Raw genomic sequence first — 12,640 nt, 5'->3', positions numbered from 1 at the left:
CCTCCTCCGCTTCTTTGGCAGGCACCTTGGCAGGCACCTCCGCTTCGTTGGCAGGCACCTTGGGGCGGGTTCCCGGGCGTGCGCCGGCCCACTCCCGGCGGCTTTTTCGCGGGGCCTGGCCCCCCGGGGGGCGGCCGGGGCCCCCTTCGCGGGGGCGGGGCGCCCCTGGGGCCTCTGACGCCCAGGGCCCATGGCCGGGACCACTTCAGCGGGGCTAGCTGCCGGCGGAGCCCACGGACTCATCCCCGCGGCTCTTGAGGGAGTCGGCAATGCGGTGGCCGGAGGGATTTCCTCGGGGTCGTCTCTGCTCCTTTGGGGGTTGCAGATATCCTGTGTCGGCCCCTCCTGGGCGCCCTGCTTTAGGGGCCCCTTTGGGAGTCCGGGATTATGGGTCCCCTGACTCCTGCCTCTGTGCTCGGGGAAGGCGGGCCTTTGGTTCTCCACAACCACTATCAAGCTATTTCCTTCTGGATAATTTTCACCTAAACTAGTGCACTCTCACAAACTCCCACAGGTGCTGGGTCCCAGGTATTAAATGTTCACTTATATACAGTAATCTTATAATTTATTTATTTATTTATGTTCTTTCACTTTCTTTTTTCAAGTATCACATTACACATGTCAGCTTACATAATAATATATATGATTTAGCAATGGCATCAAGGTGTTATTCAATTGTATCTTTTGCTTTATGTCCGTTGGTTGTGCTGTTCTTTTTGCATCTCTCTTTCCAGGTGATGGAGCAGACGGAGAAGGTTTTATCATTCTCTCCCTTTTATCTCTTCTTTCTTTCACCTCTACTCTTTCTTTTTTTCTCTTCTTGTTCTTCCTTTACTCTCCTACTTTCCCATTGTAGTGTCCACATAATTTGAAATTCTCCTTGCAGGAATCACAATAAAGCTATTTACAAGCATAAATCAAGTGGAGCACTACAGCGTAAGCTGTTCGCTCCACTTGTAAAAGCAAAATCTGTCGAGCTCTATCTGGCATTGAGACATCAATTCCTATTGCCACATTGCTAGACAGGACACTGGGAAAAAATAAAAAAATAAAAATAAAAAAATAAGAAAAACCATCAGTATATGAACATTTCTTTTGACAGAGTTTTAACGAGTTATCCTAACTTTTGTTTACATAAATATGTGCATTATTGATCATAACTTAGCCTGCTATCTCAATAAATCAAACTGAAAGTTAGTTTAGCTTCTCCCTAGCAAGTATTATCACACGTTTATTTAAATTTATAAACCTCCATATCGGCGCAGCTCTGCATTCTTTTTTTTTTTCTTTTGAATGACAGTTTCCAGAAATACATTATCAACGTTTTGGTAATACAACAGCTTCTAGAATGTATTCCTCGTGGTTTTAAACTGAATCTATAATTCATTGCTCAAACGCTAATGTGCAGTATTGTATGCATCACTGTTTCGGGTCGAAGCTGCCAGCTGAAGACGCATGCGTCCTGGGGAGCACTACAGTCAGCGGCTTGCTGCACGCCACCCCGGCTCAGTGCGCCCCGAGCAGCCTGAGCGCGAGCGTTACGATGCGCCTCTCCATCGGTCCGAACCAGAGCCAGCGTCAGAACCGAGCTCCGAGCAGCAGACACCACGCCTCCGACAGCAGCTCCACAGCAGGATGCCCGGCGGAAAGAGAGGGCTTGTGGCACCGCAGAACACTTTTCTGGAGAACATCGTGCGGCGTTCAAGTGGTGAGTGTGAGCCTTGTCCGAGCACTTGTTCTGGGTTTGATCACAAGGCAGGAGCCGGACCTCAACTTTGCTGAAATACGGTGGGGGGGAATACCTGCGCAGCCCCAGGGGCTTGGAGGGTAGCTGCATCACTGAAACGGAGTTTTGCCACATTTGGTCGGAGTTTATTTCCTGTTCTTATGGAATATTGCCGGATTAAAGTGGATGAGTTCAAATGAATGTGAATTTGAATGGGCTAATTTTAGGCTTCAAGGGATCGCACATCCTTTTTGGTCCATTAGTGGATTTGCAACCATGTTTAAAATATATAAAAAATGCCAAATAAAAAATATGACTTTTCATCCCCCCCTTTTCTTCTCCGGTGTGACACTCAAAACGGCAGCACTGCAGAGTAGGCTATGGAATTAAAAAAGTTGATTTGACAATAGATGTTAAGATCTGCATATTCACTGATGGTGCAAGCATCTAATCATAAAATATCCTAATCATGATCATTATCTACTGGAAAGGTTTTGCCTTCGCTTAAGTATTTTTCCCGGCAGTTTTTTGTCTGTAGGGAGAGTTGCTATTGAACCCAATAGCCCATCCCGAGTTAACCCCGTCATTATGTAACCCAGAGCTGAGTTTTTTTAATGTGTGATGATGCCCCCTCACAAACTGCTTCTGTACTTGTTTTTTGTCCTTAAATATCTCACTTGAAAATAATAATGACCATATCAGATAAAGATAACCCGAGTAAACACAAACACATTTTTTTTCTGATGATGAAATCATTTAGGTGAAAAAAAGCTTTCCAATCCAATCTGATCCTGTATTTAAAAGTCATGGAGCTTATTGATGGCTTATTGATGGCTCATCCAGCCATGATGCTTAGACTTAGATGTTCCTCCTGTTCTCTTTTGTTTGGGTTTGTGGGCGTTTTGTTACCCCATCAAGTTTGCTTTGTTCATTTTTCTCGGATGCCTGTGTAGTTATTTCTATGTTCATTAATAACTTTGCCTTAACTCCTCAGTTCAACTCTCCGCTTAGTTGCGTCACATTCTCTTGATTAGAATTAGCTGGTTACTGTGGAAGTAATCTCCTTTCTCACCTGCTACCACCTTCCAGTTTCCCTTCACTCCTCATCAGATCCTCCTGATTACGGCCCAGTAAACGTTTTTCGAATAAAACACATCTGCACAATGCCTAAATGAATTGCAGCACTATATTTTAACTACAACTTACATTAAAATGCACATTTCCATCCATCATTACTGTGTAAATATGTAAATAACTCATCATATTTACAATTATTTCTTCTGTTTTGTCTGCAAATAAAAAGCATTATTATTCAGTATTCTGCACATGTTGATATTATCACTACAATATATAACAACTAAAAAATGGAAATTAAAATAGTTTAAATCAAAGAAACAATGTATTTAAGTAGCAGTTACGCTTTCTTAGATTTCTGCAATGTTGACAGACTTTTTTTAGTTGGTGGACCTTAGAAATGATTAATTTAATGTCTGAGGTTAGACCACTTTTAGACCAAGCAGTTTTGCTTGAATTAAACCTATACAAAATACATGGTTCTAGACCACAGCTTAAAATAGATATTTCCTTCACTAACTGGCATACCTGTTTGCCTTCCTTCTCGTTTTCTCACCTTCCCTACATTTGTTGTTTTTGTCATAGTTTGTTTCTGTTTCTCTCATCTTGTAAGTCTTATTTTCTGCACTTGGGTCCAACTCTACAACACATCATGAACCCAGAACAACATCTAAAGCTCTACAAGCAATCCCTGCCACCCTCACCATAAGAAAGAGAGACTGGACAAAAATGGCATCCATGGGAAAGTACCAAGGCCAAAACCACTGATGATCAAAAAGAACATAAAGACGTGTCTCACATTTACCAAAAAGACATCTTGATCATCCCCCAGACTTTTGGAGAAAATTTTGTTTGGACTGCCAACTGACAGCAGCATAACGATGAGCAAAAAAACACTAGCAAGTCAACCTCTGATTGGCTCAAACAAATGAAGTTTTGAGGTTTAGAGGGGAATGACTTTTTTAATTAAATCATAATTTTAAGACATCTTTATGTGTTTGCTCCGGTTATCTTTATCTGATGTTAACATTATCACAATATAATCCTTCGTAGTCTTGCCTTTTCTTTCATTTAGCTTTGCTCTGCTTTTAGGCTGGAATGAGAATTAGTTGTTTTTTTTAACAGAGATTCTCTGGCTTGGTGGTGGTGGTGGCTGGTGAATGAAGAAAAGTTCTTGACTTTTCTTCCATGGAGGACTTCTGTTGTGCTGTCTTGTGATTGCTTGAGCCACCTGAAGCTTGGTTGAATTTTTAGAGATTCAGGTCTATTTGGAAGTATGTTCTGTGTATACTTTGGGCTTCTAACCTTTGGGTACAAGAAGTCATGCATGAAATTGGCAACATCCTATTGCAGTGAGATCACTCTGTGCTGCTGCTGCTGCTGCTGCTGCTGCTGCTGCTGCTGCATCCATTGGAGAAAATGTATCATAAAATGCTGGGTTAGTTTTTTTGAATCGCCCCTTTCCAGCACAAAGTGATTAAAAGTGCATTATAGAGAAACAAAGGAACACAGATGAAGACTATGATTATGAAATAAAGTCTGGCGGCCCACCAGGCCTATATTACAGTTGGGGAAGCCCTGGCATTAAAATTCTGCCTAAATAAAAATGTCTTGAGCGTGGATTTCAAAAGACCAAGTTCAGCTATTGGTTGAAAATCTAGTCGAAGCTGATCCCAGAGATTAAGTGCAGCCACAGAAAAAGCTTGGTCACCCCAACATTCGTACTTTGTCTGTGGAGCTGTGAGTAATGTTGACTGTCTGACCCTATGGACCTGGTATGAATAGAAAGTAAATAGAAAATAAATTCCCTGTTAATGGTGGCTTGGCCGTTAAGGGCTGTGAAAACAAATAACAGTTTAAAATCTATTCTATGATGGAAAGGAAGCCAATATAGTGAAAATGAAACCGGTTTAATGTCTTCCCATCTGGGAGTGTGAGTTAAAAGCCGAGCTGCTGTGTTCTGAATAAATCGCATGTCACTAATGGATGACTGGGAGACACCGACATGGAGAGCGTTACAATAGTTGATTCTGGAACTGATAAAAGCATGAGCATCCTGCTTTAGGTCACACATGGTTCAAAAATAGGCTTTACCTTTGTTAAAAGGTGTAGGTGATAAAAGTCAGAAAGAGACGATTTGTCAAATTTTAAATCCTTGTCGAATATGACCCCTAGGTTTTTTGACATAGTTGCTGAAAGTTTACCTGACTCCGCCAGATAGATTTGCTCCGCATATCCATCTGGAAACCTTCCGTTGAAGTAATTTTGGGAAGGGGCGAAAATACTGGTTAGCTGATTGGCCTATGTTGGTGATAGACGGGCCAAATGAACCAATCAGATTCGTCGTCGCTCGTAACAGAGCGACGACGAAAACACAACCACAAGCCAAGCTACTCTTGCTGCTGCAGGTAAAGGCTCGTTAGCTCAGCAAAGAAATACTCTGTAATTCCGATAAAACTTGCTCGATAGCCACGCTAACGCTAGTTTCATCGGCTGAAGCCGCCATGTTCTTCAGACTGAACTGTCGCGCTTCCCGTTGCGTCACACCTCAACCCGCCTCAAAGCCAACGCTGATTGGACGTTCGTTTGGTGAACGGCTCCAAATTTTATTTAACGGAGAGTAGCCAGACTGATCTGCGAGTGAAACCTTGAAAGCTCGCAAGATCAGGATGGTCTCACGAGGCTAGCTGAAAGTAGCAGTAACAGTTAGAACCCCAAAGTCAATGGCAACTTTGTTGCCAAATAAAATCCACTCTGTTTTTTTGTAATTTAGAAACAAAACAAAAATTCAGTCTTAGCCACTGTTGGACAGCAGAGATGCAGTCAAATGTTGACTGCATCTCAATGTTGTGGATTACTGCATCCCCCCCTCTCTCAAACCCCTTTCTTCTCAGCCTACTTTGAAAAAAGTGAGCCACTAGTGCCACAAAAAAAAAAGAAAGAAAAAGAATGTAATTAAAAAAAAATTCTGAATTTGCATTATAGCACGTTTTTTTCAAATGTTTTGGAAAGTGAAGATTAGAAATTGGTCTGTCAATCAAACTAAAGGATCAAGGTTAGGTGTTTTAAGAAGGGAATGGGCAGCTGCATGCTTCAAGGCAGAAAGCACAGTTCCTAAACTAAGACATGAGTTAATAATAGGCCAGTCAGGATAACAAATTTTGTTGAATGACAGCGTTTTCTAAAAATGATCGTGATAAATCATATCATTGTCATTTAGAGATCTGTTTCAACTATGATAATGGCATAATAATGCAAGTATATTTTCTCAACTTACCGGCGCAGATGCACTTAACAAAAATATAAACGCAACACTTTTGGTTTTGCTCCCATTTTTTATGAGATGAACTCAAAGATCTAAAACTTTTTCCACATACACAATATCACTATTTCCCTCAAATATTGTTCACAAACCAGTCTAAATCTGTGATAGTGAGCACTTCTCCTTTGCTCAGATAATCCATCCCACCTCACAGGTGTGCCATATCAAGATGCTGATTAGACACCATGATTAGTGTACAGGTGTGCCTTAGACTGCCCACAATAAAAGGTCACTGTGAAGGGTGCTGTTTTGTTTTATTGGGGGGGGGGGGGGGTATGGGGACTCAGAAAACCAGTCAGTGTCTGGTCCACCATTTGCCTCACGCAGTGAAACACATCTTTTTAGCATGGCATGTTATTGAATAGAAACAGAAATTTAACCATCAATGTACTGAAACAACCACTTAGTTTAACAATTGCAATTTTCCACCAAATCTTTGAAAAATCGTCTGGAAACATTTTTTGGGCGCTACCTACACATGTAGCTATTTGACAATTGAGATGAATGGCTCCACACACCTCGTCTTGGATGTCCACAATGACCAGAGTGAGAGAGCAATATATATATATATATTAGGGCTGGGCAACGATTACAATTTTTAATCGCGATTAATCGCATAATTTGCCCGATTAATCATGATTAATCGCATTGTATGCGCAAACTCCAAGAATGAATTCAAAAGTAGTGTAAAGAGCACTTTTATTTTAATGTTCTGCTGCCATATGAACAAAAGTGTTGTAACATTTGTAGCACTTATTTTATACTGGATATTTTCAACCCATCTATTGAATTTAGTGCACTAGTTGATCTTTTCTTCACAAGAGAACAGCAAGCACTGCAGCCAAAATATGGCCTTTTTTGACCTGCTGTATATTAGCCAGTCCCTAAGCTTGATGTATCATGAAACTGTTGACCTTTTGGGTTTTGTGTTTTTTATTTTATTATTACAATTAAATAATAATAATAATAATAATAATAACAAAAATGTTATGTTCAGTGTTTTTTCGCTAATCCACCTCTTATATCTTTCAATCCTTATGTAATTTGTCTGTGTTGTGTGCACCTGCCTGTTGCTTTAATCCTATAAATTTCCCCGTCGTGGGGTAAAAAAAGAATTAGCTAATGTTATCTTATCTTAAATAACACTTTTTAATATGTGTACTGGGTTCTTTCAAGGTCTTAATTACATGTTATGTGTGGGCTCCAGTAACATATGATAGATAATATCTACTTTGAAAGTTAACATGAATTGCTGCTGAAGATGAACACTGATCTACCTGGATGTTCCATGGAGGACTGAAACGCCTCAGTCAGAGACGTCTGTGGGTCTGCCGGGGAAATGACAGAAGTTTCGTCTCCTCTCTCCGTTTCTGTGGCTCGACGTTTTCATGTTTTTTCACGTGCTTAGATAAATTTGTTGTGTTTCCACTGAAATGAACTGGCTTTTTACAAAACATACAGCTTGATTTCATTTACGGTATTAAAATAAAGCCAAACGGTGCTACTTCCTCTGTTCATGTTTTTCCGCTGCTGCGGTCTCTCTCAGCTGTTTGTGTGTTAAGTTTGTGTAAGAGCTGAGTGGGCGGGCCAGGCTGAGCCTGCGTGCTGATTGGCTGGCGCCGCTGAGCCATGTACGAGAGGGGAGGGGGAGCACCAGAGTGCTGCCGTGACAGCGCGCTGCAGTCAGCACGCTGACTGCAGCGCGCTGACTGACACTGACTGAAAGCATGTGAGCAACATGCGCTAATGCGCGATAAAATAAATATCGGCGTTAATAGTCTAATGAATTAACGCAAAGTTAACGCGTTAACTTGCCCAGCCCTAATATATATATATATATATATATATATATATATATATATATATATATATATATATATATATATATATATATATATATATATATATATATATATATCAGTGACGTGCAGTCAGGGGAGGCAAGTGAGGCCAGGCCTCACTTGTCATCATGGAAAGAAAGAAAATATATAATGACATAATATAAATTTTGATTCACTCAGTCATTTGTAATAAGTATTTTTTTTATCTAATTTCCTCATTTTCGATCATATTCTCTTTACAATCTTAGACTTTTCGCTATTTTTAATGTAAATCCTTGGTGGCGCTTGATAGCGAAGCCGGTGAGGCCGCAGCTAGCTTGGCCTCCCCTGGGATTGCGCAATCCCATGTTAACTGCACTGGCTTCCATTCTGTGAATGCATCTTCCTGTCTCTAGATCATAAACTCAATTGTTCAAACAGTTATGAACTGATTTTCCACAATTTAATTTAAGTGGATTACGAATTGTGTTTCGGTCATCAAACTGTGTGCAGGTAACATGTTTTCGTGCTGCTGCGCGATCATAAAAAGCAAATAACTGGTTGTAGGTGAGGCCAGCAGTTCCTTGGCCTCTAGGCAGGGGGCGCTCAAGGGACACCACTCCTGATCCTAAAACTGTAGAGCGACAGCAAGTTATGGATGTTTTATTAATGAGTTTTGCTAAACAAGTAAAACACTAAAAAGACTCTAAACATACAGCCGAAAATGATGATAGTTTTGTGCAGAAAGAGCTGCACATGGACTTAATTTATAAGTAGAGGTAAGACAGCGATAATTATTCATGTTTTGTTTTTGTAATAAAATGTGCATAATGTGGGTTATAGTTTTTAAATGTGTTACAAATGCAGAAATCCACCATAACTCATGAACTGTTACCAATCAGATGACAAATAATTTATTTTTATTTTTTTTTCATCAAAGAATCAATACTTTTTCCATATATATATATATATATATATATACATACACACAAATCTGCCCTGATTCACATTGTTTCAAACGTTCAACATTAAAAGTTATTACATATAGTGGTAGACGACCCTCTACTGTCACTAGGTTGATGAAACAGCTTTTGCTTGATGACAGGGGAAGCTTGGTCTTGAATGTCTGTGATAAAAAGAGAAAGAGAGAGTGTGCATGCACCCCCCTCCACATCACCCCCACAGCGTGCTGGGGGGAGGTGAGTGTGTGTGTTTGTGTGTGTTTGTGTGTGTGTGTGTGGGGGGGGGGGGCTAGTGACACCACTACAGTGTCGCATGCCTTTGTTACTAGGCTTGTTAGCTATCTGGACCAGGAACCTTTTCTGACTGTTTTAAAATAGGCATTCTAATAAACAATCCAATTTTTTCCGCTCCCGAAAAAAATAATAAAAAAATCCCCGCTCACAATTGCTGCACGCTGGAAATTCGGCACAATCCCGGACAACTTCAAACCCTGTATATGAAGGGGGAAAATTACAGTGTTGTTTCGCTTGAAATTCAATATTTCTATAGTATATGGTCATATACTGTGCTGAATTCATTAAGTGACATGCTTATGCACAGTTTTTTTAGATATTTAAGTGAAAGCAGACGTCTAGTTCATCATTGTGTCAACTGTGTTAACAACAGATGTGTGTGTTAACTGGGCTCTGCTAATGCTAATACGATGCTAAGCACTTTACGAAACACTCAGTGACAAAATGAATCGTTAAAAATCATAGAGCGGACAATAAAGAGTTAATGTGACATTTCTGTTCAGTGTTTTTTTTTTAAGACGATGGATGGAAAATGATTTACCTTACCTTCCCAAACATGTCCGTTTACCTGCGTTTGTGGCTCTCTCTTCTTCTGCACTTTCTGTTCAACCACAAAACATGACTGTATAAAACCAATACTTCACACTTACATTAATTTAGCACACACCAAATCTGGCTTTTTTGAGCGTAAAAGTCCTTGTGTGTATAAATACCTGCTGAATACGTGCATTTGTGATGATTAGAAGTGGCATGTGGTGGTTTTGTTGTTGGTCTTCTGCTTCTTTTCATGGATCAAGTCGATCTTTCTCTGACAGTGATCTTGTGTGTATGTGTGAAGAGGAGATAGGATCTAAGTGTCTGATTACAGCAGGATGATTGACTGTTTTTAAGTCTATTTTCTGCAATGAGTTCTATAATAAACTAGAATCGTTCAACTTCTGAAGAAGTTGAAGAAGGCGCCCGCCTGGTGGTGGGCATGACCGTCAAAGGCAAAGCTTCCGAGTTCCTTGGTCGTAGTCTCTCATCGCTTGGGGATTTTAAATCAAACCTTCTGAGTGAAAAGGATTTGTCTTCATCAAAACCTGCCGACCGGGAAAACTCTGCGTCTGCAGAGCTGCAAACTGCGTATTTCGATCTGAGACGCAGCTAATGAGCTAATTGGCGACAGCCGACGGTCAACGTTTCCCATTCATTTGCTACGGTAGTCCTAAACCACTACTGACATAATACACTTTTTGGCCACAAGCGTCATTTTGGGGGCGTCGTTTCCACCTCTTCTTCAACTCAACTTCTTCCCATTGGTTGGTTAGCATTTTACTGCGTCGGTCAAATCTACATGGCTTTTCCCCGACATGAAGCATTGTTTAATAATAACTCAGCAGGCAGACGTTCAGTGTCCGACCTCTTACGGGAAGCAGCTAATAGACTGGAAGAATTAGAACGCTGTACATTTGGGATCTGAAATGTTTTTCGTTGGTTTCAGATTCGGCTTTCCAGATCAATAACTCATCGGCGGATGATTTATTCTACAAAACAGACACCTCTCCGCAACCACCGCAAGGCAGACGCTGAGCTACAACCGTAGTTTCCTCAAAACGAGTCCGTGGGCCAGAATCTGTGGGACGTCTCCTTAAGAAGTTTCGGATGAACTGTCAGACGGCAACTTTCTTGCGCTTAGATAAGTTGCTACACATAGCAGTGATCTCAAAACACCAATAATCCCACGTTTTCACTTGCACATTAATAAGTTATTGCTGATAAAAAAATCTGAACTGTTGCGCTCCGGTCCAAGAGGTCACGTGATTCGATTTTTGCTGCTCAGCCAATCAGATCGCTGTATTGTCAGCTGAGTGCGTTCAATGTGTAAGGTGTTTCCAGACGAAGAAAGCGCAATAATAGTATTTTCTGGCGCCAGTTGGCAAAGATCTTAATGGCAAGGAAAAAGAAATAGCCCAGACCATCCATCATCCATTTTCTAACACGTTTATCCCTGCTGGGTTCGGACCGGTGCCGATCTCCAGCTGTCAATGGGCGAGAGGCGGGGTATAAACTGGACAGGTCGGCAGTCCATCACAGGGCAGAAATAGCCCAGACTTTTGCTCATTTTACTGTGATATCACCAAGACCTGATGCGCTAGGATAGCACAGCCAAACGACTTATCCCCGCCAGAATTTGTATCCCCTGCATCAGGAGAGTGTTTAAAATCAATAAAACTTTTAACCTCCAGCTTTGCGAAGTCTAAATATTTTTAAACATCACATTCTAATAAAATGAAATAGATTTTTTTAAATTCCTAATACATTGTTCTGTTTTTAAAATCGACATATCTCGTTGTTGATAAACAAACAGCAAAAGGCTGGGGTGTTAAATGGGCACGGTGTCGTGCCAAACTAGGTATCCCCGCCAGGATTTGTATCCCCTGCGTCGGGAGCGCGCATTCAGCTTGCTGAACGCAGTAAACTCCGCCTCATTTCCAGACAATTCGGCATGAAAATCAAGATGTTTTATTTCTCTTAGCGAAATATAGAAATAGTGCCGTTACATTATCGTTCAGTTAATGGGTTAAAATTGAAAACGTAACACTTGTTAGTACGATCGTAAGGGATTGCTATGTCGGTTAAAACTAAACTGATCCCTCAGTATAACACGTTCTGATAAAGTAAACGGCTCTGTGGTCATCTCCAGATGTGTCACGAAAGTATTAGCTTTATGTCATTAGATTGTTGCATGTCTGTCTGCTGAAACTAAAAACCCACCTTTTGTGCCAAAACTCAAGAATGTGGGCTACTGTTAGTCCATTTTGGAAGGTGTTACACATTGTGGCAGGCTGGACCCCATATTTTTTGTATCCCCTTGTAACTTCTTAATTTAAAGAGCTAACAGCTTCAACTTTTCTACAGTTGTTTGTGATTATAAGAGGTGTTTATGTGGCAAGACTCAAGAATGTGAGCTACTGTTAGTCCATTTTGGAAGGGGATACATATTCTGGCAGGCTGACCCCGATATTTTTTGTATCCCCTTGTAACTTCTTCATTAAAAGAGCTAACAGCTTCAAATTTTCAGCAGGTGCTTGTTGTTATAAGAGGTGTTTATATGCCAAAAATCTAGAATGTGGGATACTGCTAATCCATTTTGGAAGGGGATACATATATGCTCAGCATGATAGTCTGTTTCCAGCATACATTTCTTGGCTGACTTTGTGCAAGATGAGGACAGCATTACTTACAAATCCAAAGATTGGGCCTGCTCTGATGGTGCACGGGTATATATATATATATATAAGAGGCCTTAGTCCTCAACTTAGCCTGAGGTCCTTTACCGCGTGTCTTCCTCCCTCTCATAACCCCTTTCCTGTCAGCCTACTTTAAAAAAAAATTAGCCAATAGAACCTCAAAATCCCAATTACAATATTATATATTGTAATATATTTTGAAACTCCTC

General features: G+C 40.7%; 1 protein-coding gene across 1 annotated transcript in view; it reads left to right on the top strand.

Annotated features, from left to right (window-relative positions):
- Nucleotides 1–1,495: 1,495 nt before the first annotated feature.
- LOC105920730 (potassium voltage-gated channel subfamily H member 5) overlaps nucleotides 1,496–12,640 on the top strand; it is a 255,178-nt gene continuing 244,033 nt past the window's right edge. The window contains exon 1 of the mRNA XM_036150520.1: nucleotides 1,496–1,708. Within this exon, the coding sequence (XP_036006413.1) occupies nucleotides 1,636–1,708 (73 nt within the window). The 5' untranslated portion in view covers nucleotides 1,496–1,635. The remainder of the gene's footprint in view (nucleotides 1,709–12,640) is intronic.

This window comes from Fundulus heteroclitus, chromosome 19 (genome assembly GCF_011125445.2).
Source record: "Fundulus heteroclitus isolate FHET01 chromosome 19, MU-UCD_Fhet_4.1, whole genome shotgun sequence".
NCBI classification, from domain to species: domain Eukaryota; kingdom Metazoa; phylum Chordata; class Actinopteri; order Cyprinodontiformes; family Fundulidae; genus Fundulus; species Fundulus heteroclitus.
This window is presented reverse-complemented; position numbering and strand designations above follow the sequence as displayed.